The sequence below is a fragment of the Bos javanicus genome, chromosome X (genome assembly GCF_032452875.1).
Source record: "Bos javanicus breed banteng chromosome X, ARS-OSU_banteng_1.0, whole genome shotgun sequence".
NCBI lineage: Eukaryota > Metazoa > Chordata > Mammalia > Artiodactyla > Bovidae > Bos > Bos javanicus.
Genome location: NC_083897.1, coordinates 83,731,377 through 83,758,411, shown reverse-complemented (window position 1 = coordinate 83,758,411; position 27,035 = coordinate 83,731,377). Strand labels below are relative to the sequence as shown.

Genomic DNA, 27,035 nt, shown 5'->3' with positions numbered 1-27,035 from the left:
GGAATAGCAAACCAGGTTTAGATTTGTCATGGAATGTGTGAATGCATTGAAGGATGGGGGCTGTGGAGATCCTCAGATCAGACCATCTTATTACGTGGGCACTGAAGACCAGAGAGGGCAAGATTCTCAGCCTAGTCACACAGTATCCTTGTGGTAGAAGCCGGGTAGAAGCCAGAGTTGCAGTGTCCTGTCCCCTGATCCAGGAGTCTTGGTGGGAATGGGACCCAGGAGAAGCTTTCCTGGTGTTTCTTGGGGGGCTGCTTGATTCAGACACATCAAATGTCCAACCTTGCTGTCTTTTCTTCTCTCCCTGTCCTTTGGGACCTCACCTGGCTGCCTGCCTGCCTGGGTTGAGCATTCTCCATCTAGGGATGCTGTTGCCTTCTGCACTGGCGTGGTAGTTCCAGGAATGCAGGGACCCTTGTTGGGCCTATCTACCCTGTTCCCTACCCAAGCCCCTAAGAGTGCCTGGATGCCCACCATGTTGACTGACAGGTTGTTGTGTATGTGTAGGGGAGCCCTGGCCCTGGCTCAGGGTCGAATTAGAATATGTGTGTGTGTAGGGATACCAGGGAAGGGGGAGAGCTGTGATTGCTTAAGGGCACACTGAGATGAAACAGGAGTTCCAAGCCAAAAATCCAAGCCATTGCTGAGTGACCTTGGAGCCACATCACACATCCCATGCCCTCTCCGATGCCATCCTGGGACCTCTGAGGGCTATCCTTCAAGGGAAGGAGACAGGGTGGATAGGTGGCCACACGTCTGGTACTGTCTGCCTGAGTTGAGATTACCAAACCCCAGAGACCCATAATCACGGGGTTGATCTGGGCCAGGCTGTGGGCAGGAACTGTAAAAGCTACTCTCTGTCCCTTTTCACTCCCTCATCCCAGCAGCCCTCCAACTTTCTGGGCTGCAGCATGAGGTCAGGCTGTGGTGGGCTGATGGTGGGGACTGTGGGTGGAAAAGAAGAACCCCTCCTCCTTCATCTCCTCCTCACACTCCCAGAGTTTGTCTTTGGAGCTGTTTCCCGGGAGGGACATGTGGAAGGGTCCTGGCAAGGGGGCAGGATCTTGAGCTTAGTTCAGAGGCTCTGGGTGTCCACTGCTGCAAGATGAGCTGAGGACAGCACTGGAGGCAGAGGACAAGTCTCCAGTCCTCTGGGCCAGCTTGGCCTCAGCCCCTCCCTTTCTCTGAATTTCATCTCACCCCCCTCTTCCTTTTTCACTCTTTCATTTGCTCTTTCTTGCCTGGCCCCCTGCTAATCCCCACCCTCAGAGGACCCTCATACCCCACCATCCCTTCCTTTACAGAAGATCCATGCATGTAATTTTCTGGGAGTCCTACTCCCATGGGAACACACAGAGAGATTCACAGGAGTAGAGAATAATCTGGAAAGAAGGGACCATAGAAACCAGGACCCAGTCCTGTTTTTTCAGATGAGGAAACAGCCTAGACAGGAAGGAGCAAGTTTGAGGACTGAAGCTAGATTGGACAGAGGTGGCTGTTGGGAAAGGTAGAGGGAGGTTCCTCTGACCTCAGCTGCTTGTTTGTGTGCATGGGGAAGGTGCAGGGCAAGGTGACAGTCTCTAGCTGGAAGTGGGCTTGCTTTTGCTTATTTCCCTTCAGCACATTGTGACCTTCCTCTGAAGGACAGGAATGGCGTGGGCCGTGGGGGCTGGGGGTGGACATCCTGCTCTGGGAGTGTGTACCCAGTGTGAACCCACCTATTTTTTTTTTTGACTCAAGGCAGGCAGACCTCCCCAAGGGAACTGAGCGTGGGGATGGGGGTGGTATTGTGGGCCAGGGATGGGGGGCTTGCAGCAGAAAACCTCTAGCTCCTTTGAGACAGTCCTATAAAGCCAGACCAGAGTCACAGCCTGGATGTGAAAGGGATCCATTGCTAGGTCTGTTGTGTGCATGCTGCAGGCCTTCAAGCTGACACTTTTATCTGGTGTTTGGAGGTGTTGAGGGGTGGGATGGGGCAGGCTCTTGGATGTCTGGGGAAGAGCTGAGGACAGGGACTAAGTGGGCCTGGGTTTTCTGCCTCCAGTTGCCTAGTCCAAGTGTCTGGAGGCAGTCATGAGCTGCCCCAACACTCTCCTCTTGATGGCTGCAGAAGGCAGGCGGGAGGTAATGATTGCCTCTGTATCCTAGCTCAGAGAAGGCAAGTGACCCTTGAAACTCCCCTAGCCTGTGCTTGGCTCAGCCAGTGCTCAAGCTGCCCTTGCAGCCAGCCCAGAGGTCCCAGCCTAGCACAGAGCCCCCTTGCACGGTGCTCTGGCATGCAGGGTGAGCACAGCCATGCTGGTCCCCTGGGTTGTGGGCTGACAGGGGGTCTTTGTGCTCATCCCAGGACATAGCTCTCTGTCCCCCACCTCTACTTGGCAGTGCTCAGTGAGGTGTGCCCCTCACCTTTGGAAGCCACTCCCCCCACTACATTCCCGCCTCCCTACATCTGGCCCTACTCCAGCTGCCCCTCTGAGTGTGAATCCCCCTGACGTGGCCATGGCTTCTCAGGAATTTTTTAACAAGCTGTAACAATCCCACATTGTGGCAACCTGATCAGAAGTCCCCTTTCATGAGGCTGGGGGCACCCTAAACCTCCAGGAAGCAGGCCTTTACCCTCCCAGGCCTGACTGGTGGGCTTTCCATGAGGCCTGTTTGAATGTGTGTGCAAGTGTGAGTGCATGTGTCAGGGCACCCATGGTCATGTGCTGGGTGCTGCTGCTGCTGCTGCTAAGTCGCTTTAGTCGTGTCTGACTCTGTGCGACCCCATAGACGGCAGTCCATCAGGCTCCCCCGTCCCTGGGATTCTCCAGGCAAGAACACTGAAGTGGGTTGCAGTTTCCTTCTCCAATGCATGAAAGTGAAAAGTGAAAGTGAAGTCGCTCAGTCGCGTCCATGTGCTGGGTGGGGCTGGTCTAATTTATTTTTCCCTCACAGCTCCTCCTCCCCATATTTTCTTCCCTACTGAGTTCCCTGGAATTATTTGCTGCTGCTCTTTAGCTGCATGGGAGAGAGTAGTGGAAGAGTCTTTTGGGTTATTTCCTGATGTTACCCTGGACCATTCTGGAGTGGGACTATGGGTCTGACGGCAGTAGCCCGAGGAATTCCCATCTGGACAGGGATGGGTGTAGGGACTGTTGTTAATTTCTCAGATAGGCACTTATTGAGACCCAAGTGTCTCAGAGTAAGACTCAGGGTAACAGCGTATGGAGTTTCTCTCTACCACTGCCTAGAAGGAAAGGGTTGATTGGCTTTGGCAAAAGCTTAGCTTTACAACACCTTCAGTGCCATCCTGTCACCCTTTATAGTACTCACATCCATTGTCTCAACTTTGCCCACTAGAGATTGTGCTCTCCCCTCATTTTACAGATGAAACTGATGGTTGGAGTGGCACAATGACTTTTCCTGGGTGACACAGACAGAAAGCCATGGAGACTAGCACCTAACTTCCCTACTTCCTGATCCAGGACTCACTCCACCATTGCTCAGTGCCTCTATCATCATATCTGACACTTAGAAGCACATTCTAGGTGCCAGTCACTGTTCTAGGTAATTTAGTCTAGTGGATCTGCTTAGCAGCAATATAAGGTCAGGATGTGATTATGGTCCATACGTTTCAGATAAGGAGACTGAGGCACAGAAAGCTGGAAAGTAAATTTGCCCAAGGTACACAGCTAGTGTACCTAGCAGAGTTGCACTTCTGTACTCAGGCTGTCTGACTCCAGAATCCACTGTCCTGCCTTTTGTATGACACAGTGGGCTATGGTAGTGATAGAATGAGGGCAGCCACATGCCTCAGGCATAGAAATACATGCATGCACCCTGAGACTTAGTCACCTGCCCTCAGCCTACCCTCATGAAGACTACACTTCTCTGCCTGATGGTTCAGCTGGCATGTGCGGCAGCAGCAACACTATAAGACACACAGGAAATTGGGGGCGGGGTTATAGGAAAAGGGATGGCAAGAATCTGGAGGTTCCCATTATCTCCAGAGTCATTCAAGATGCTGCCCACAAAGGGACCTGTGAAAAGGTACCATGTTCTCATCTTCCAGGAACCGTTGCTGAATATCTGTTCATGCAAGACTCTGGCTTAGGTTGGAGATCTTGGGGAGCAAGGGATGCTGGTGTTTGAAGGAGATGAGTTATCTTTGTTTTTCTGAAGAAACTGAGCTCTCCTTGCTTTTCTGAAGCTCATGGGATAAGGGAAAGAGATTTTTTTTTAAAAAGACCCACAGAAATAGCCTAGACATCTGCTTGGGCCATTTCAGAATGTCACAGTGCTCATCGCAAATATTAGGATTGTAGCTTTTGCTGACTATTGTGTTCACTCATGACCAGATGTTTTTATTGAGTACCTAGTCTATGATAGGCATTGTGAAGCTCTTGTTCTAATTACTTATAGAAATTGCTCCTTTTGTAGTTTTTCACTTCCTGTAGTTTTCCCTTTTGTAGTTTTCTGGTTTGATAACCTTTTTTTTTTTTTTAAAGAATTGGGTGTCTCAGAACCCATCATATCTGATTCACTTAAATTTATCTACCAAAAGGTAACTTGAGTTTTTTGCTCATCATTCATTTATTTTTTCATGTATTTATTCATGGTTGTCCCTTGAGTATCTTTTAACATTCATTCACCCATTAGCAAACATTGAGAAGCTACTGTAGGCACTGTGCTTGGTGTCTTGTGGCGGATGGAATCTGTTCTGATATGGTTTCCTGACCTTCAGTACAGATCAGATGAGATCAGTCGCTCAGTCGTGTCCAACTCTTTGCAACCCCATGAATCGCAGCACGCTAGGCCTCCCTGTCCATCACCAACTCCTGGAGTTCACTCAGACTCACGTCCATCGAGTCAGTTATGCCATCCAGCCATTTCATCCTCTGTCGTCCCCTTCTCCTCTTGCCCCCAATCCCTCCCAGCATCAGAGTCTTTTCCAATGAGTCAACTCTTCGCATGAGGGGGCCAAAGTACTGGAGTTTCAGCTTTAGCATCATTCCTTCCAAAGAAATCCCAGGGCTGATCTCCTTCAGAATGGACTGGTTGGATCTCCTTGCAGTCCAAGGGACTCTCAAGAGTCTTCTCCAACACCACAGTTCAAAAGCATCAATTCTTCGGCACTCAGCCTTCTTCACAGTCCAACTCTCACATCCATACATGACCACAGGAAAAACCATAGCCTTGACTAGACTTGTCTAGTCAAGGCCTTCAGTACAGTTCAGTTCAGTTCAGTTGCTCACTTGTGTCCAACTCTTTGCAACCCCATGAACTACAGCACTCCAGGCCTCCCTGTCCATCACCAACTCCCGAAGTTTACTGAAACTCATATCCATTGAGTTGATGACGCAATCCAACCATCTCATCCTCTGTTGTCCCCTTCTCCCCCCACCTTCAAGCCTTCTCAGCATCAGGGTCTTTTCAAATGAGTCAGCTCTTTGCATCAGGTGGCCAAAGTATTGGACTTTCAGCTTCAACATCGGACCTTTCAATGAATATTCAGGACTGATTTCCTTGAGGATGGACTGGTTGGATCTTCTTGCTGTCCAAGGGACTCTCCAGGGTCTTCTCCAACACCACAGTTCAAAAGCATCAATTCTTTGGTGTTCAGCTTTCTTTATAGTCCAACTCTCATATCCACACATGACTACTGGGAAAACCATAGCTCTGACTAGATGGACCTTTGCTGGCAAAGTAATGTCTCTGCTTTTTAATAAGCTGTCTAGGTTAGTCATAACTTTTCTTCCAAGGAGCAAGCATCTTTTAATTTCATGGCTGCAGTCACCATCTGCAGTGATTTTGGAGGACAAAAAATAAAGTCTCTCATTGTTTCCACTGTTTCCCCATCTATTTGCCATGAAGTGATGGGACCAGATGCCATGATCTTAGTTTTCTGAATGTTGAGTTTTAAGCCAACTTTTTCACTTTCCTCTTTCACTTTCATCATTAGGGAACCTATAGGACCACTGCAGGACCCACATTCTTATATCCCTCTAGCCTTTTCCACAAACATGGTAAGTTTGGCTCCAACTCAGAGCCTTAGGGATGCTTACAAATATAGCAACCCAGTGTCAGGAAGAAGGTCATCTCCCTTCCCACCCATGATAAAGATTTCTGACTCTGGGTTGGATTTTGTTTCCAGGAGTTAGTTCTAGGATTCAGGCTTCATCCATACCCAAGACCCAAGAGGACATTGCTCATCTTGAACAAAGTGCCAGCTGTGTGCAGTCTTGTCATTGAGAGGAACAGACGTGTACACACCTTGCTTCATCATTTCTCCCCTCATTCTCATCAAGGCTGGCAGGGAAGGAAGGTGGAAGAATTCCAATTTGGCCTAGCGTACTGAAGGCCAGGCAAAAGGGGGGCACCTGGGGCTAGGTCTAGCTCTGCCATTGCCTCAGACGACTTTAAGAAAGTTGCAGCGTTAAAAACATTAATTTTTGCTCTTCTCTGTGTTGTGTACTCTGGGCAACAAGTTGGATGCAGTCCTTGCTTTCTATGAACTTCAGCTTCATTTCTCCCATTTGTTAGGTATGAAATCTCCCATCTATTAGGAGAAAATGACTAGTGTGCAGGTATTATTCCTGCCATGGATTTGCTGGGAAAACTTGAGTGAGTCATTTCTTCTTAGTTTCTATTTTGTAAATGTGGAGGATAGTGATTGAATGGCATGGGGTCTTGGGTACTCCCATCCCTGACTAATAGGAGTCTCTGATTCAACAATGAAATGAAAGTGTGAAATTGTGTTGGACCCTTGTGAGGAAAGGCAAGAGAGAAATCAAAACTTTACACTCTGTTTCTTACTGAATTTAAACAGGCTTTCTGGTGGTACTTGTCACAACTTTTAGGAGCCTTCTCATTTCATGATTAATGCATCTTCCCAACCCAGGGATCAAACCCAGGTCTCCCTCATTCTGGGAGGATTCTTATCGGCTGAGCCACAAGGGAAGCCTAAGAATACTGGAGTGGGTAGCTTATCCCTTCTCCAGCAGATCTTCCCGACCCAGGAATCGAACAGGGGTCTCCTGCATTGCAGGCAGATTCTTCACCAACTGAGCTATGAGGGATTTTTAACATGATTAATGCAGATAACCCAAATGTTCCCTACATTTCTCTGCACAGAGTTTGGACACGGGGCAGAGAGCTGGGAATCGTGGGGGAGTTGCAGAATGCTGAGGCCTGAACAAGGTGGGAATGGCAACTTGCTTCTCAAATACCTAATGTTCTTTTAGTTGACCCAACTAATCAGGGATCTCACTAAAGTTGTGTCTTCCGAACTCCTGGTAAATTATCCTCAGCAAGCAACTGAACCTTCCCGAGTTCATAGTCTAAGTATTTAAATCCCCGACACGAGTGCCAGACACAGAGCTCAATAGATACTAGTTTGCTCACCAGTAACCCCGCTTGTTCACCCTTAGTTGCTGGCCCTGAGTTTGTACCTTCCCCCAATGCCGCCCCCCCCCCCCCCCAGCGGTGTGACCGGAGGTAGAGGCAGAGGCCCAGGGATTGGAAGAACTTGAAGGCAGAGCCCCACCCACCACAATTTGGGCCGCTTTCTGGGGAGTTCGGTGGGCCGGACTGCGCCCTCATTGGTTGAAGGTCCCATAGGTGGGCGGGGCGTCCCCGCCGCCCGACTCGCCGCTGCTCCGTCCCCACCTGCGCCGAGAGTGGCTCCGGGTTGACACCAGCTAAGGGGCCACAGCAGCTGCTCCTCTGGCTGGCACCGTTACCCTCGCCCGACCCCAGGCTCCGCGCGTGCCTCCCGCCCGCTGGTAGCTGCGTCGGGACTCGAACCCACAGCGACGGACGCGGTCTTCAGGTGGGAGTTAGGGCGACGGCCGGAGGAGGTCGGGGCCGGCGAGGCGCCCGGGCTCCCTTGCCTCGCCTCTCCAGCGCGCTCCAGCCCCGCTCTTAGCGTTTCGGCTGCGCGGTGTCCACAGGAGGCGCAAGGGGAGCGAGCCGAACCACTTGCGTCCCCGGGATTTGAGGCCCGAGTCGCCAAAATTGGGGGACTCCCAGAGCCGCCGTCCGCGATTCTCCCGAGAAAGCCCCGCGAGTCGGGTGGTGGAAGGCAGCTGTCCGCGCATTACCCGGGCCTGATTGGAGCCCAGAGCCGCGGCTCTGGGGCTTCGGAGGCGGGCTGAAACTGAGCGGGGTGGCGGGGCTTGGGCTCTGTGGTCGAGTCACGCCGCTTTTCCTCTATTCTCCTTCCTCTTCTATTGAGCACATTTCCAGGAAGCCCCTGGTTGGGCGGCCTGGGCTTTCCCCTCAGGTCACTGCCTTCCCTTCTGAGAAACGCCCGGACTTTCCTGATATTAAGACAGCGGCGGGGATCAAGCGAAATTCTTTGGATAAGTCGCGTCTTTCAGGGCTGCTTTACCCCGTGAAGTCCAAGATGGTTTTAGATTAGAGAACCTGTGAGCCAGTTAGTGGAAGCTTTGGGGATTTCCCCATTTAGATAGTATGAGGTTCTCTCCTCCATTTCTGTTCTCCCAAGACTTTTTAAAGTACTGATTTACAACTCAGAAAACCAAAGTTCAGCCACTAATTCATGTGACCTTAGGCGAGTCATGCTACTTCTGTGGGCCAGTGTTTTCAACTGCACCTTGGTTAGTGGGCTGGATTTCAGTATATAAGGGGCCAGTCTCTTCCACCCTGACATCTGGTGACTTGCTGCGTGGGTCCAGGCTCTTAAGCTGGCAGGTAAAGTGTTGTTTCTGAGATGCTTGGGGTGACAGGAGCTATGCAGATGGAGAGCATTGTCGTTATTATGCAGCTAAGCCAGCTGGAAAACTAGTGGTACTGGGAAAGGCAACCAAGACAGCAGCCAGACTGAAGGTGGAGAGTAGTGGGGCCAACCCTGAGCCCTGGGCCCCAGAGGTTGGGCTGGAGGGCCCTGGCTTGTCTCCATCTCACTCAGAGCACCGATGTCGGGGGTCCCTGCAGGAGACGGTGATGAATCATACCAAGGGCTATTTTCAAACCCTGACTCCTACTGTGGATCTGTTCCTGCCCCCACTCTAGGGGTTGATGTCCCCACCCATCATCTGTCTTACTGCTCTGTGAATTTTCCCTTCACTTTCATCTTCCTGGAATAAAAGATCATTCTTATCTGGGGATGAGAGGAGGCAAAACAAGAGTGTAGAGAAGTAGAGGAGATGGCATCTGCAGGTGCTTTCTGAGTGGTTGATGGAGTAACCCAGAAGAGTGTGATGGGAATGATGATTTTGGGGAGTGGGGGGCTCTCACCCGAAGGCTACAGCTACCATATTGCTAGACATTCTGGGCTGGTCCTCATTTTCAGGATTTGACCTTTGTCCAACTATGTTCTGGATTTGAGATTTGGAATTTCTGTGCCTTAAAAGCCAGAAAGTCCCAAAAGGAGGAGAGGGAGTCTATAATGGGGATGCTGTGGCAGATGTCAAGGTTCAGCAGGTGACAGGTTTAACAAAGGCAGGGTGTGCCCTACCTTCTTGGGGAAGGTGAGCCATGGGGTCTCTCACTAGAAGAAGGAGTTGTCTCTGGCTTGAATAGATTAAAGATAACTTTTTTCCTGGGCTCCCAGTTTGGGTAGGATCCAGCGTCATGGCCTTTGGGAGGCTGTTATCAGATAAAGTAAAGAGGGGATGTGAAAGATGCAAGGGCTTTAGGATGGAATATGTGAACTCCTTCACCCTGCAACTGTTAACAGAGGAGTTGAGCACAGGGCTGGGCACATAGTTATTGGTGTCAAGTGTTTATTGCAGCTTTATTCATCTGTGACTTGGGGCCTTGGTTTATGTGTGTGTATTAAGGGGGAACAGGTCCTAGTAAATTTGAGTCACTGGACAGGAGGCCCCAGTCTGGGTCCTTGTCACCAGTCTGAAGTGCTGTGTGTGTTGAGCCTCCTCCTGCCCAGCCTTCCACTTTGGAATTTGCACGCCCCACTGTTGCTGTCCCTGTTTACCCCGACCTTGCTGGAGCTGCAGAACTGAAGGTAAAGTTCCTCAGGAGTCTAGCGTGGTGTCAGGCAAAGAACAGGGGACTGGGAGCAGGACACATGGAGGTTCTAACTCAGGCTCTGCTGTTCCATTCGATCTCTTTTCTTGGTTTCTCCCTGCTTTATCCACTTCAGCAGATTAAATGAGAAGGTCCATGGCTAAGAGCTCGGTAAATTACCAAGTGCTGTAGAAATTATTCGTCATTAAGTTCTGGTACTAGTTCTTGTGAAGGACACAGAGTGTAACCCCCACCTTCTGGAAATCTGCCATCTAGTAGATGGGAGTTAGTGGCATGGATACATGACACACCAAGCCTTTACCTTGGTGAGGGCTTTAAAAAATTATTATGAAGAATTTCAAACATACATAAAAGTAGAGATGATCGATGGAGTAAAGTCCCATTAGCCACACATGGCCAATCCTTCCCTATTTATACTTCACTCTCTTGTTATTTTGACATGAATCCCAGACACCTTATCAATTTGTCTATAAATAGTCATATTACATATTATATGTATGAATGCTGCTATTGCTGCTGCTGCTAAGTCGCTTCAGTCATGTCCGACTCTGTGCGACCCCATAGACAGCAGCCCACAAGGCTCCCCCGTCCCTAGGACTCTCCAGGCAAGAACACTGGAGTGGGTTGCCATTTCCTTCTCCAATACATGAAAGTGAAAAGTGAAAGGGAAGTCACTCAGTCATGTCTGACTCTTAGCGACCCCATGGACTGCAGCCCACCAGGCTCCTCTGTCCATGGGATTTTCCAGGCAAGAGTACTGGAGTGGGGTGCCATTGCCTTCTCCGGTATGAATGATAGAGACTCAAATGATAGATACTGCACCACTATCTCACCTGAAAACAGTTCCTTAATATCATCAAATACTCTAGCAGTTCATATTTCCCGTTGTTGAGGATGTTTTGCCCTGGGAAGACTGACCTGGGCAACAGTGAATTTTGACCGATGGGAAGGTGACTGACAGAGGCAGTGACATTTGAGCTGAACCTTGAAAGAGAGGCCTACGAATGGTCTGAGTTGGAGGGATTATGGAGCCCTAGCCCCCTTGTTTTAAAGTGCCTGCCACTGTCTCTGAGGTTTCAGCTCTGGGGCTTGGGCTCCCAAGGTTGACTTGTGGAGGAATCTTGTGGAAAGTATGTGCATGCCTTAGTTCTGTAGGGGTAAATGAGAGTTCTGACTTTCTTGCTGGCCTCCCTAGTTTCAGGGCCACCCGGGAGCTTGAGGTCGCAGGCCTGGGAGAATTCCTGGGAGGCTTCTCACCTCCTGGCCTTCCCCTGCCCCTGGCCCCCAAGGCCAGTTCCAGTTCAGAGCAAAACAGGATGCATTCAGGATGAGCGTCTTTCCCAGCTTGTCATCTAATCACCATGACCCAGCTTGGAGCTTCCTCTCTCATTCATGATAAAAACCCTCACTGTCTCGCTTTTCCCTCCCACCCCAGTAAGGGTGTGCTGACTTCCTCCGTATCCGGGCCAGCCCTCCTCCACCCCCTTGTGTAGCTGAGGGAGAGTTTCCCTCATCCAGGCCTTGCTACCCCAGAGCCTCCTGCTCTTGGGCTGTCCTTGGGAAAGGAGTGGCTCCTTTTGAGCAACCCAGGGTCCTGCCACTGTGTGGTTAATGATTGAGCCACATAATAACCACCTTGGAAAGTCACCTCTAGGGATGGCCATTAACTAACTCTTTGTCCACCCCAGGCCTTAAAGGGACCCCATTTTAAGCCCTTACCGTCCCCCAAGGGGACATTAATGAACATTCAGGCATGAGAACTTCTGGGGCCAATTAAGCTTCTGCCCCTGTGTTTTCACTTGGGGAAACAGAAGTAGTCATTCACGTTGCTTGAAGGATGCATATGCATCTTGGGTGGTATTATAGAGACAGGCAGGGAGTTGAATTAATAGAAATTCAGATGGACAATGGGGTAAGGTTTTTGTTTGTTTGTGTGGTTTTTTAGGCGTCAGAGTCATAGGGGGTGGGGGTGTTTCAAAGAGCAGTTGAATCCCTGATCTCAATTTGAAAGTCTAAAAGAGCAAGAAATGCCCACTCAAAGGGTTCGCCATTACTGGGGGTGGGGTGGGGCTGTGTGTGTCTGTTTTCAGTCCAGTTGTGGGTCCCTTCACACCAGACTGGGACATAAGACCTGAGGCCTCCATAGTGGAGGAGGAGGCATTCCTCAGAGAGCCTGTATCTTGACAAGCAGTGGGAATTGGGAAGGATCAAGCTAGGACACACGTCCAATACAGATAGCTCTAGACCAGGGGTTCCCAACCTTTAGGCCACAGATCAGGAGCAGTCTGTGGTCTATTAGTAACTGGGCCACACAGCAGGAGGTGAGTGGTGGGTGAGCGAGCAAAGCTTCATCTGTCTTTACAGCTGCTCCCCATCACTCTCCCATCACCCCCAGATGGGCCTGTCTAGTTGCAGGAAAACAATCTCAGGGCTCTCACTGATTCTGTGTTATTGTGAGTCATATAATTATTTCATTATATATCACAATGTAATAATAATGGCAATAAAGTGCACAATAAATGTAATGCACGTGAATCGTCCTGAAACCAACCCCAACCCCCCCCCACCCCCATCCGTGGAAAAATTGTCTTCCACATAACCAGTCCCTGGTGCCAAAAAAGTTGGGCACCACTGCTCTAGACCACAAGTTTTCTGCAGTTTCAGTGAGACAAGAAGGAACCAACATTTAGTGAACCCCATGGGCCTGCGATAGGGTCAGGAAACCTGGCTTCTGGTTGTGCCTCTCTCTAGCTACCTCTCCATGAGTGACTTCAGAAAAGACAATATGCTTTCCCTGGGCCTAGCTTGGGTAGATGACATAGACTTGGTGGTCTCCCAGGCTTCCTTCTAGCCGTGAGACTCTGCGTTCCCAGTCAAGAACGTTTCCTTATCCACAAGGCAAAGGTGAACGGGTTTCAAATTGTACCATGCCTAGTCACTAAATACTCTCGGCTGGCTGGTCAGTTAGGGTTGGCAGGGCCTTGAACTACCACAGCTTGGGTTTTCCTTGAGCGTGGACTTTTGTGCAGTTTGCTCTCTTGCCCCTCCTCATGCTTGTGTCTGCCCCAGGTGGCCACCCTCGACCCATTCAGCCGCAAGTTAATGAGTGACCTGCTCCCTCCCTGTGTAGTACCAGCCCGCAGTGCTCCTGAGATCCCAGGTCTCTGTGGGAACCGGCCAAGGGCCTAACCAGTTCTGGTCACCTTTATGCTTCTCCCGCAATACACTAGAGGTAGGAAGCAGACAGAGCTCAGGAAAGAAAGGCCTTTAGAGGGCACTGGGTCTAACTCTCCTTCAGTAGCTCGGGTTTTTCGCTCCAAGTATTCGAGCAGTTCCTGTCACCCATTTTCAATAAGCGGGAGCACAGTGTTTCAAGGCAGTTGCTTACATCCATGGAATCTCCAAAGTTTTTTTTTTTTTTCTTTCCCCCAATGTTGAGCTGATCTCTGTCTCCCTTTGGCTTTTACCCCTGGGTCCCAGCTCTGCCCCCTGGGACCGCCTAGACCCTATCTGTTCTCTCTGATCTGTGGATGTCTAAGGATAGAACCCGAGTCCCTCTGTGTTTTCCCCAGGCCAAACAGCCTCAGGTCCTCCAAATGTTCCTCAGGGGACCTGGGACCAGTACTTCCCAGCCTCATTACTGGCCTTTGCACATTCTACCATTTGTGGCTCTGGGGAGCCCCTTACTCACCTCCGTTTATTTGTACCCTCAACTTTTCCAGACTTCTCCATTACTTTTTCATGGTGACTCCAGCAGGTTGATTCTGAACCCCAGGAGTCCTGGGTCCAAACACCTCATATAATTCTCTCTGATTTGTTTGTCATTCTGGTCCAGCTAACTCCCATGACTGTGGTGCCCTTGGGAGGGTATGGCCTTCTTCTTGGTGTCCCCACATCTGAGGGCAAGCCTGAGGAGAGGAGGTGCTCACTGGGATGGGCTGACTGCATTGTACTGTGTGGGGGCTGACCATATAGCCTGCTTTTCTGCCACTTGCTTTTGTCTCTTGAGCTGGTGGGGGGTGTAGGAAAGGGATATTTTAAGGAGCATCAAAGCTGGAAATGAGTCTGAGCCACGCCCACAGTGGGGCCTAGAAGTGTGAATCAGATGGGGAGAAGCACCAGCTCAGCCATGCCTCTAGCAGTCAATGATGATGACAGTGACGAGTCCTACCATTTCTTTAAAGTTTCCAAGGGACTTTCAGTTCCATGACCGCATTCTGTTCACAGAGCAACCCAGTCAGATAGACCATGTGATCCCTGCAGCAGGTTCCTGGCTGATCCCCACCTGAGGCCCAGAGAGAGGAAGCGCTCAGTCTCCAGGGAGGAAGGATTTGGAACCCATGTCTTCTGACCCTCAGCCTTCCCCGTTTCCCCCAAACCACACCCCAGCAGCCAAGGCTGCTGGGGCTGACTTGGCAGCTTCCCCACTGCAGAGGAACCTCTGCCCAGGCTGTAGTTCTGTTCCCATGGTAGAGGGAGGGACCTCTAGGGGAGGTGCCTGAGGATTTCCTGTCCTTTATCTGGGCTGCAAAGGCAGGCCTGTCTGAGGTGCGAGAGAGGCACTTGCAGCCAACTTTTCTGCTCTAGGTTGAAGTCAAGTCAGGCAGGCAAGGGCAATGAGCTTGGGAAGCACGTTGCCCCAAACATCTGGTCTGAGCAGCCCCCACCTGAGTAGTGTCTTGTAAATGGGACAAACAGAGAGGGTCATGTGGGAAAGGGGCCAGAATGGAGTCAAAGCAAAACACCCCCTGAAGTGTACACAGGATGCCCGGGGCAGGACAGTGTCACTGTGAGGAGTGGCGACTCTGGTCTAATGCAGCACTGGGTGACTTTAGGCAAATTCTGTAACCTCTGTGAGCTTCCAGCCTCTGTCAGCTGTGAGATGAAGGTATGTACTTACCTCAGGGGTTGCTGAATATGAAACCCAATAGTATAAGTGGCACTCTCACTGTTACTGTTGTTTAGTAGTACTTTCTTCTACCTTGTCACTGCTATTTCTCACTAACTTGGAGACATGCTATACTCAAACCTGCCACCTCTCGGGCCTAAGTCTGGACTTTTCTGTCATTTCAGATTCTGCCTCCTCCTGAAAAGCTCTTCCTGACTGTGCCTGCCTCCAGGGCTCCCTTCCTCCGGGCTCCTTTAGTGACATTTATCACTCTGAAAGAGACTTAGTAACAATGGTAACACCAAGAACAATAGGGAATTCTTCTCAATTCTTGACACATTTGAATTTACTTAGCTCCCATGACAATTCAGTAAGGTGGGTACTGCTATAATCACCCCCATGTTATGTATGAAGAAACTGAATCAGGGAGAGGTTAAAAGAACTTCCCCAAGGTCATGCGGCTCGAGGGTGATGGAGCTGGGATCAGGACACAGGCAGTCTGAGTCCACCACCCACATCCTTAGCGACTGTGTCATGCTTTCCCCTTCCCTTTCCCAGATGCCTGCCTGGGAGGCAAGAGCCAAATCTCGAGTCTCCCACCCCTGCCTGACTGCTCCCCACACCCACCAGCAATCACCGAGTCCTGTACATACAGTCCCCAGGTCCTTGCATGTTCCAGACCCCCAGGGTTGACAGATGAAGAGGAGAGAAAACACTGAGGGCTGGGTATCTAAAGCAGAGCTGCGCTGAGGTGGGGGCGGGTGTGCAGGAGGGAGTGGGGATTGTTCCGATGGCAGCAGGCCTGCCTGATTAGCACTTTCCTGCACTGAGGGTGGAGAGCAGGCTGCTAGGTGGCATTAGGAGAAGAGACATTTTAGTGAGCTATCTTCACAACCAGGTTGTATTATTTAGAAGGTGTGGGTGGTTAGGGGCACGTGGGTAGCTGGCTGGATTCACTTTTGTGAGCCCTGCAGCTGGCCTGGCACATGCTAAATTGGGTATGTATGTGAGGGGCTTTTGTCTAGATGCTCTAGTCCTCCCTCCAGTGTTCCCACCTCAGGGCTCTCGGGTGCTGCGAGCTTACTTCCCTCAGGTTTTACCAGCTGCCAGCTCCGTTACTTTCGAGCTCATTCTGTTACTTGCCTCCAAATGAGCTCCAGGGGGTGCTTCAAGGACAGTCCATCTTAGCCTCTGCCTCCCTGAGAAGGAGGGCCTAGTACCAGCTCTTGCCAGGTACTTTAGGAGAGTTCAATGTTTGTTCAGTTTTCAGACCTTGGTGCCTACCATAGGGCCCAGTGCAGAGTAGGTGCTCAGGTAATATTGGTTGAATAAATACGCAACCAAGGGGGAGTGGATTTGGAGGGGAGAGCCTGGGGATGCTGACGTGAGAACAGATCAACAGGAGGGCTGTGGGCATTTACTCAGTTTCTTGGTTTCATCTGTAGTCCAATAGAAACCATTTGACCTTTCAGGGGAGCCTGGCATGCTGCAGTCCATGGGGCCACAAAGAGTTGGACATGACTGAGCAACTGAACTGAACTGACGTTTCATAGCCTTAGTTTCCCTTTTGTCCAGCAGGCCAGCCTTGGACAGGGCTGTTGTGGAGACCAAAGAGATACAGCATGATCAGGTGCTTCTCTACTACTGGGAACTTACTTCAAGTTAATGGTTCATACTGCAGAAAAACTGGTATATGTTTTTTTATGTCTGTGGCCTAGAAGATTTCTCCTATTTAATGAGGATTCTAATGTGGTGGCTCTGACTCTGGAGCCAGACTGCCTCAGTGTGGATCTTGGACCACCACTTCTTCACTGATGACCTTGGGAAATTACTCTGTAGCTGTGGGCCTCAGTTTTCTCATTGATCAAATAGAGATATTATCAGAGCACTAACCTCACAGGGTTGTTATGAAGGCTCAATAACATAAATCATATAAAAAGTACCTAATCTAATGCCTGGGACAATAATGATGACTTGTTGCCCTTTGGCTGCTATGATTATTATCTCATTTTATATTTGCAAATACCTCATTTTGTCAGTACTATGATTGTAATGCTACTTGACAGATGAGGATACTGTGGCATAGAGAAATAAAGTCTTATCCAGTATGATCTATATAAAGTCCTTAGCTCAGGGTCTGGCACATAGTAAGTAAATATTAGTGTCTATCATGAATTATTCTTAATACACAACATAATTACATTCAGTATCATAAAAATTGTTATCAATAATGATCACAGCCAGAGCTGAGAAGTAGCAGAGCTAAGACTAAAAGTCAGGTCTTCAGATCACTAGCTTGTTACTCTTCCCACTCACCGTACTGCAGAACCTGTATGCTCTGGAGTCCTAACACGGCCATCAGGCCACTCTTTGGGGTTTTCCTTCCCTTCACCTCACCATGGCCTGAGCATTCCTATCATCACCCCTGTCCCCACCTTCTCCTTTGAACTCCTTGTCCCAGCCCTCCCTTTGGCCACTGCTGGGCTCCAAGGCAGGCTTGTGTCTGTTGGCTTCCAGAGGAGAGCAGACCTGGCCTGAGGAGGCTACTTCTCTCAGGCCTATATCTTTTCTGTCAGAGACAATTTTCTCTGGATCTCAGGGTGGGGCCAAGCTCCTTCAAGGCATTTCCTGCCCAGAAGTTTATATTTGGCCTCAGCAAGAGGAAAGGGAAGTTGGGTTTAGGAAGGGGGGTTGGGATGTAGAAGTGGTGGTACAGGGTCAAAACAGGTGAGCACCAACATTTTGCAGAACAGGAAAGGGAAGCAGAAGATGGTGATTGTCCCTTCTCTTAAGTAAGTTTGCGTGCTCACAGGAGCTTGGGATGGGAGAGCTAAGTGCTCCATGAGGCAGAATGCCTCCACCCTCATCCAGAGTTTATCTTCTATTCTCACACCTTTGGTCCTTGGTTCCTGAATGTATGGTTTCTGCCCTGGGGCAAGGTGGGCTGCCAGTCAGCCAGTCTGCTGAGTTGCAGATGCGTGCTCAGTTCTGTGGAGAAGGCAATGGCACCCCACTCCAGTACTCTTGCCTGGAAAATCACATGGGCAGAGGAGCCTGGTAGGCTGCAGTCCACAGGGTCGCTAGGAGTTGGACACGACTGAGCGACTTCACTTTCACTTTCACTTTCATGCATTGGAGAAGGAAATGGCAACCTACTCCAGTGTTCTTGCCTGGAGAATCCCAGGGACGGGGGAGCCTGGTGGACTGCCGTCTATGGGGTCGCACAGAGTCAGACACGACTGAAGTGACTTAGCAGCAGCAGCAGCTCAGTTCTGTGTCCCCACTGTGGAGATGCCAGAGGAGGGGGTGAAGTCGAAGGTCTGCACGATGTTTAGTTGGGAAACAGGACTTCCTATCTAGGTGTTGCCAGAACATGCAGTAGCCTACACCACATAGCACTGGGGAGACTGAGATACAAAGGACCCAATTGCTGGAGCTCCAGTGGAATGGGGGAAACAGATACATGCTGTCGAGAAGGTAATGGAAATATTCGGGGGGGGGGCACTTAATTTAACTGGGTGTTAGGGGGTTGGTGAGAGATCAGGGAATGAAGTCTTCATGGGATAGGGTGTCTGACCTTCATCGTGATAAATAATAGGAATTTGCAGCTTCAAGTCAGGCCGGGTCTTGAGTGTGGAGGTGGAAATCAGTTTGATGTCTGCCCCAGCTGTGGGCAGTGGGGAGCCCATTAGGTTGCAGACTAGGAGAGTGGCCAGGTCAGAGCTGGGCTCTTTGGAGAAGAAGCTGGCAGGATGACCTGTTGAAAGGACAGCCTGGAGGCTGGGAACTTGCAGGGCGGAAATAATCCAGGCATGAGAACTTGGAGCACGATTGGGCATGGGAAATCGTGACTGTTGGATGGAAAAATGGATAGAATTTGGTGGCTAAATACATGAGCAGAGAGAGGACAGACCAGCCTGACTAGAGGTTTAAGCCTTAATGTTTGGTGCCTTTGGAGGCCAGAAATCAGGAGAGCTGAATTGGAAGGGAAAGATGGGTTTGTTCTTGGTCCCTATTGAGGGTTCTTTCTTGAGTCTCCCAGAAGAGAGCATGCAAGAGGAGGCTCCCCTCTCTACCAATCACACATACTTCTGTTCTGGGTCTAGATTTTGGTGAGTGGCCATTGAAAGATAGGGAAACTGCCACTTAGATGGAGGTACTGGCTTGCCCAAGGTCATCTGACAGGTTCCTGGTGGAGCTAAGATCAGAATGTAGTTCTCCTGACTTTGGATCCAGTACCCTGTTCACCCATACCACAGTGGAGGGCAGTTCCATCTGCCCCATACCAGTTAGGCTGGTATCTCTTGCCTCCAGGCTGGGAACTGGAAGTGATGGAGTAGCACGTGAATTATTAAAACACCTGTCTTTCCTTGTCTCCCATGACCTTGTCAGAGCACCTGGGATGAGATAGGGGACAGGATCCCCTGAGGGCAAGAAAGCTAATGGAGCCTCTGTGGCAGAGCAGGTGACAGCTTTGACCTTCACTTTCACAAGGAAGCCCTGTGCCAGGCAAAATGTCAGCTGTCTGCTTTGGCTCTGCTGCATCAAGTGCTTGCCTAGGAGACCACAGACCGGGCCGTCTCTGGACCCAAATTCTCAAGCAGCCCCAGCAGGCCAGAAGTCTGGCTTAGCCACAGGGCCCTCATGGCCCTCCTCCACTTATGGCTGCATACTGCAGCTTGGGCTACAGCTTTGTGTATGTGTGTGGAGACAGAGCACAGTTGGAAGTTCCTTATATCACTTCCATATTTATAAAAACTCCAAAAATAAGAACTGTCACCTCCCCTGGCTGATGCTGAAAGGGGTCCACAGTGTCCAGAGATAAGGGACCTACAGTGAACATTGCATTCATTCTTCACCTCACTTCTCAGGACATCCCCAAGGTGGGCTGGGGCTGCCTGGAGGTGCTTGAGGCCCCCAGGTAAGGTGGAAGGAAGCTGCTGTTCCTGGTCTCTTACACTTCAGGTCTGGAGTCAAGCTTTCTTTTATTATGGGAGGTGTCCTGTGCATTATAGGATGTTTAGTAGCATCCCTGACCTCTACTCGGTAGATACTAGCAGCATCCATCCCCAGTTGTGATGACCAAAAATGTCTCCCAACATTGCCCAAGGTCTCCTGTGGTAGTGATGGGTGGGGGGATTAAATTGTCTCTGGTTGAGAATCCTTGTGGCCTCATGGCCATGGCATGGACATGGAGTGTTAGAGAAGGAGGGCCACACCTGTGAACCTGCCACTGGCCAGCAAGTAGATTTTGTGGCTTCATTTTGTTGCCACCCAGTCCCACAGTAGCTCTAGCTGAGACCAGGGCTCACATCCGAACAGGTGCAGCAGGGGCCCCGAGTTCTGCCCAGCCACCAGAGGCCAGTCAGTGTCTAGCACTATCAAGCTCGGCCACTTGACATCAGCAGTCCTTGCTGCGGCACCCCTCCTGCAACGGTTGGAATGTGGGATAAGAGTTATTTTGGTCTCAGTCTCCCTTTCCCCCTCCCCTGGAAGAACCTAGTTAGAGTTGTGATTCCAGCTAAGAGCAGGAGAGACAACCAGTACACCTGACCTCCCAGTAGACAGAGCATGGTAGACCCCGGCATGTCTGCTGCAAGGTCAGGAGGGGAAGTCTTGACAGTCCCGGCATCCATGACAACTCTTAGTCTTGGCCCTTGTGAAGGCCCTTCTCCATCAGTCTCCCAGACAGAGAGGTGCATATCTGGGTGGTCACCTGTTGCAGCACCTTTGCCAGGGTCAGAACAAATCCCACAGACCCCTTTGTGCAAATTCAAATGAAGTACTGCCTCGGGGCTGAGTGGACACATTTCTCGTGGCCAAGGCCCCTTAGTGTAATCTTATGGGAGAGTGGAAGGAGCAGGTCACAAGCACTTGGGGTCAGCTGAGATCCGAGCCCTCTGCTGGAAGGCCAACACCTCCTCAAGTGAGGTCCCTCTCTAGGAATAAGGGGTGGGCAGAAGACCTGAGAGCTGCATCAACCAAGAGAAATGATCTGAGAAGCTCTTTGCTAGGACTTGGCATTTCCCACGTGCAACAGCAAGACGAGTGGTCAGTGGCCCCTCTGCCTACCTTGGCGACCAGCTTGGCCTCACAGAGTCCACCCTGGAAACTTGAGTTGTCACATAGATACCTGGGACCTTGGGTTGTCACATAGACAGCAGCCTCCCAGGGCTTTCTTCACCCCTCTGAACATTGGCTCTTTCCCCTAGGCTCACTGGAGGTGGGAGACACCATGCTGAAACAAACCTTGTTTTGGAGATACCCATCCTGCGTTCACCCTGGAGAAGGAAATGGCAACCCACTCCAGTGTTCTTGCCTGGAGAATGTCATGGACAAAGGAACCTGGTGGGCTGCAGTCTATGTGGTCACAAAGAATCTGACATGACTGACTGACTATCACTCATCCTGCATTGAGGGCCACGGGGGAGATGCCCTTCCAAATAGGCAGCTAAGTAAGAGAAACGAAACCAAGTTTGTTGAAAGCTGCCTCATGGAATAAGTCAGCTAACTGAATAAATTGCCTTCACAGACACCTGCAGATGTCTATCACATGCATTCATATCACTGTTCGTTGGCCCCAAAGAGAGCATGAGCCAGTGATAAGAACAGGCCTGAGTGTAGCCTCTGGATAGAATCTTTCTGAAGACCTATGCTGTGGCTTTTTTTACCAGGTTATGTCTGTTTTGGGCAGCGGTTCTCGATCCTGGGTGTGCTTTCAAATCACCTGGAGAGCTCTCAAAAACAAAACAAAACTAATTATATCTCCAGAGAGTCTGATTTAATTGGTCATGATTTAATTGGGCCTCGGGCACTGGCATTTTCAAGTTCCCCAGATTATAATATGTAGCCCAAATCGAGAGGGGACTGCTCTGGTAGTAACAAGAACACTTTGATTTGGGCCTCTGTAACATCTACCCCTTTCTTGTCCTAGGCCCTGGATCTTGCCCAGTCCTGAGGCCTGAGCCGGATTTTGGGTTGGGAGGGAGCAGGCTGAACCAGGACTTGGGCAGCAGCTATCTCACAGCCCACAGGGTAACCAAAGGCATAAAGGCCTTGAGTTCCCCGACAGTGGTGTGAAGAGGGGTGACTGGCGAGTGAGGAGAGTGGCTGGATGAGACCCGAGTTCTGGCAGCTTAGTTGTTGATTGTCTTTTCTTCTCCTAGCTCACTTTCCCACTTCTTTATACCTAGGACACAATCTGAACTGAACTTTAAAGACTCTGGATACAAAGTTCAAGTTGTCTTATTAAAAGCAGCCCTCTCTGATGATAACTTTCATACAGCCTCTCAAAATCAGACAGAACCCAGCCAGATGCACACAGTAACCTCAGAGGTAGGCAGTAAAGTTGTTAGTCCCCAAATTGTAGATTTGGAAACCAAAGCTTAGAGAGTAAAGCAAGTTGTATATGATGATTTAGGCAGCAAGTGGGAGAGTCAGCTTGATTGGACAAAGCTTTTTCTCCAACTCAGGTATCATCTTTGGGTGTTATTGTATTTCCTCAGTGGGAAATAGTGCTGCCTTTTTCCTGAGTACATAAACTCTTCCCTTGTTCATGTAGAGTTTCTCTAAAACAGAAGCCCTGCTTTTCTCTTCATTGTATCCTCCTCTGTATAGAAAAATGTGCAGTGCTAAGAAGATCCCTGGATGTGGCCTGTGGAAGTGTAGGTGTAGATACTGTCATTTACCCCTGAGACAGTACACTGCTGCTCAGCTAGTTCTTCTTTGTCGTTCCCTCTGGGAGACTGAGGCATGATTGACTCTGGAGCATTCTAGTATGTCCTCTCCCCCAACCCTTGAGGGGATCGGCTGGGCCCCTCCCCAGGGAATCTCGGCTTAAATCTTAGTGGAATACAGCTTGTGCCAGCTGGATGCAGTCCCTGACCTGTCCTGGCATATTACCCTAGTCTTGGCCAGCAAAATGGCCTGCAGAACATAGTAGTTAAAACTGTTGGAATTCGCACATCTGGACACAGGCAGGACCAGGGGCCACAGACATTCCTCCATCACTCGTCTCAGCCTGCCCAGTGTCACTCTTCCTGCCAGGCACATAAGGCAATCGTTGGTCTGGGCTCCCTGAGCCCCAGCCCCAGGGAGACTGACTGACTACTGGGGATGGGTGGTCACTCCTGGCCCCAGCCTGGCCAGGCTAGGATTGGTGGGAAGGACAAAGCAAAGCACCTTAGCTCAGCCCTTAATCACTAAGACAAAAGCCCCTGACCACTCCATCTGGGAGGGAGCCTCAGGGCCTCTCAAGCCTCTGTGAGGTGGTCTATTGTCAGGAGCCAAAGTCCCTGACATCCTGGCAGGTAATAAGCCATTACATTCTTTAGATTCCTGCCAGGAGGTGCTGTTGAGGATTCATTCAGACCCTGCTTCTAACTCCTTGGCTGCTTTGTCTTTTGGAATTATTGTGGCCTCTTTGATAATTCTGCCTCCTACTCTCACTTCCTTGAGCCATCTAGTTCCAATTCTGACAGAGGTATAGATGCAGCCATTATCCAGGCCCAGAAAAGAATACTAGTTGGGTCTTTTTCTCCCATTTTCTCTTTTTCCTTGGGACCCTCCTGTCAGTGTTGGGTAGTAACTCTCTGCTGAATGCTCGGTACAATGTGCCAGTGCTTTTTATCCCTGGTATTTTATTTAATGTTCTCAGTAGCTATTAGAGGTGGATTCTATTTTTGTCATTTTACAGAAAAGAATACTGAGTCATAGAGAGGTTAAACAACTTGCCCAAAGTTAGACAATTAGCTAGTCAGACTGCTTAGTCAGAGAGCAAGTGACTGACCAGGATTTGAACTCAGACTTGTCACTCCACTAGATCAGAAGGGCAGAAAAAAGTTTGGGGACCTGGAGTTGGTTCCTTTGAATCTAAGCCTTTTGTTTATGTGGCATCTGAAGGCAAGTGCCATAATACAATGGAAAGAGCACAGGACATGGAATTAAAAGATGGTAGTAATTTCAGTTGTGACACTTAATTCTGTGTGATTTGGTAAAGTCCCTTGGGCCATTTCCAGTATGTCTATACTGTAGCTTTTAAAAAATACTGATTTGGAGAGTCTTACCACAGATCAATTAAATCGGCCTTTGGGGGTGGGGCTCCCAGGGATTGGTAGTTCTACAAAGCTTCCTAGTTGATTCTAATGTGCGTCCACGGGTGAAAATCCCTGAGCTAGCTGATTTGTGCCAGTGCTTCCCAAACTCTAATGTGCATGCAGATCACTCAAGGACTTACTTAAATGTAGATTCTGTTTCAGAAAGTCTGGGATTCTGCCTTTCTAACAAGTTCCAAGGTGAAGCCGATGCCGCTAGTCCAATGATCACACTTTGAATAGCAGGAAGCTAGAGGGCTCTAAGGGCTTCCCTGGTAGCTCAGCTGGTAAAGAATCTGCCTGCAATGCAGGAGACCATGGTTCGTTTCCTGGGTCAGGAAGATCTTCTGGAAAAGGGCTAGGCTACCCACTCCAGTATTCTTGGGCTTCCCAATTCTTTGGCTCCCAATGTGGGAGACCTGGGTTCGATCCCAGGGTTGGGAAGATCGCCAGGAGGATAGCAACCCACTCTAGTATTCTTGCCTGGAGAATCCCCATGTACAGAGGAGCCTGGCGGGCTACAGTCCATGGGATCGAAAAGAGTCGGATGAGACTGAACGACTAAGCACAGCACAGCACAGAGGGCTCTATGTATGAATGAAAAGCCTTGGCACCCACCTGAGTGAGCTGGTTCCCTTCCCACCAACCCTGGCCAGGGCTACTGCCAAGCACTAGGGTAGTGGGCAGCCTTCCCCTCTCCCACGGCCCCTTGTGACTCAGGTGAAATGTGCAGATGTGTAAGATCAGGACTTCATTTCTGCCGTCTTCCATCTCCTCCAGGCTCAGGAAGGGCATCCAGATGTGTCTCCCTCTGCTGCCTCCTCCTTGTTCTGCCTCTAAGCCATGAGTGACCAGAGGCTACAGTGGTCTTCGAGTGTGTGTTCCTGACATGCAGACCTGATCCTGAAGGGTGGTCCCCCTGCCTCGGGTGGCCTTTTCCCGGGGGGCTGGTAGGAGCAAAAGACAGGGAAGTGGCTGTGGCAGCTGGCTCAGCTGTCCTACCAGCAAAACCATGTCCGTCAAATGCGGCCTGGGCTAGAGTGAAGTTCCTTAGGGCTGTTCTCACTATGTCCCCGGATCACCACTGACCTAGAGATCCAGATCCTTTTCTGGTCTAGCATTGCCCCCTGCCAGAGGGGCTGAGGTACTGCTAGCTGGGCTCTGTGGGAGCAAACAGTTTCCAGTACCTCTCAGAGGTCCTCATGATTCCTAAATCTCTGTCATAGGTTAGAAGGTTATAGTGACGTAAAACACGTGTGCACACAGATGCAGGTGTGGGTACAGACTGAGGTGGCTGAGGGGGAGTGTATCCGGGTGCATGGTCCCACACTGATCTATGTGGATCACCGACATGAGCAAACTTGGCTACAGTTACTTGCAGAGACAGATACTGGGACAGCAGCAACCAATGCACACGCTCTCAGAAATGCAGAGTGTTCATTCCCACCCCTGCCCTTGGCCCATTAAGCCCTTAGGGGCTCCAGAGGCTTCAGAGCCTTTTCTTCTCTGCAACAACTCCTCATTAGTGACCCTTGGTCAGGCTATCTTTTTCCGACCAACTTCCACCTTCCCACATTCTTCCTTCCCTTGTCTACCCACCTAGGATCTCTGAAATACATTTGTGTCCTTTACTTATGATTCCTGGCTGCCAGAATCTCATCTTGGATTTCCCTGTGGGAGACCACTGGGGAGAGAGCTCTTCCTGTCTTGGAAAATCCCCACCAGTCTCCTTGGAGGCTCCTGGTTATAGTCTGTAAGGAAGTGGAAGAAATGTGGGGGCAGGAATCCATGGGCAGAGCAGCTCTGCAGAGGCGGCAGCCTCTCTGTGGCCCCAACATCAATGACAGCTCCCACGGTCCCAGCCCCACTGCTCCCTGGCACCATGGGTGGGGAATTGGGCAGTCCCAGGGTTCTGCTGCAGATATTCAGCCTGCCATGGCCAGGAGCGCCTCCACTGTGGCTTTAGTCCACCTGCAAGTCTCCACTGAGGCTATCAGGGGTACCTTACCCTGTGCCAGGCACTCCCAGGGCAGAGTTGGGAGGCTAACCCAGCCACTGCCCTCCAAGACTCCCATAAGCCAGCACTGTCAGCTGGACAGTCAGCATTGGGTTGTGCCACAAAGAGGCCAAGCCATGGGGGAGGACTGGAGCAGTCCGGGGAAGCCCCATGGGGATGGAGGCATCCTCACCTGGACCTTGGTGATGGGGGAGAAGAGCTGCTTTGTTAGAAGGGGTCGGAACCTTGAGCGGGGATCACACTGAGCTTGAACTCTGGCCTCTGCACTACTGCCTTATGGTGTGAGACTTACAGATGAGCCCTTCCTTTCTGAACCTATTTGGATATGTGTAAAATAAGCATATTAAAATCCGCACAGCTTATGGTGTCTGTTAAATGAGATTTGTTATCAGAATGCTGGGGAATACTAGGTATGATGATGGAAAACAGAATAACGCTGTTGAACATTTTGTATCCCTAGCTGGACCTGGGCTGTGGAAGGGGGTGCCCCCCCGGTGGTGGGGGAAGGAGTGGATGAAGACACAGTGGTGGTTTCTTCCCCTGGCAGTATTCCTTGACCCCAGATGTTCCTTAGAGTTGTTGCTGGTGGTGGTCCTGTTCTTGGGCAGAGAATACGGTGTGAGAGAGGTGTCCCACCACATCCAGGGAGTAGGGTTTGGGGAGCAGAAAGGAAATCCTAGCTGTGACATGGAGGGAATGCGATAGCTCCTTTGTGCTTCTCTTGTCATTTCCAGGTCACCAGAGCTATAGGTGCTTCCCTGCTGGAGGTTCAAGTGTGCATATCCAGGGTGGCTTGCCGCCAGCACCTGCTAACCTTCTTCCTCTGCCTGTCTCTCTTCCTCTCATCTGTTTTAGAAGCTGAGGCCAAAAAAGCATGCAGGTGGCTCCGAGCAACAGGCTTCCCTAAGTATGCTCAGCTTTTTGAAGGTAAGGTCACTCAGTGGTTCCCCCTGCCCCACCCCAGAGTTGCCTTAATCCCTCCATTTTTCAGTTGGAACATGGGGCCCGTAAGATTTTTTTTTCTCCCACCACACAAGAA

General features: G+C 50.3%; 1 protein-coding gene across 4 annotated transcripts in view; it reads left to right on the top strand.

Moving 5' to 3' along the window:
- STARD8 (StAR related lipid transfer domain containing 8) overlaps nt 1-27,035 on the top strand; it is an 81,894-nt gene that overhangs the window by 40,979 nt on the left and 13,880 nt on the right. For 2 of the 4 annotated variants that reach the window (XM_061409845.1, XM_061409847.1), the window contains exon 3: nt 26,852-26,923. In XM_061409845.1, the coding sequence (XP_061265829.1) occupies nt 26,852-26,923 (72 nt within the window). Of the gene's footprint in view, nt 1-7,527; nt 7,820-26,851; nt 26,924-27,035 lie in introns of those variants that run through there. The other 2 variants (XM_061409846.1, XM_061409848.1) reach the window with 2 other exon arrangements.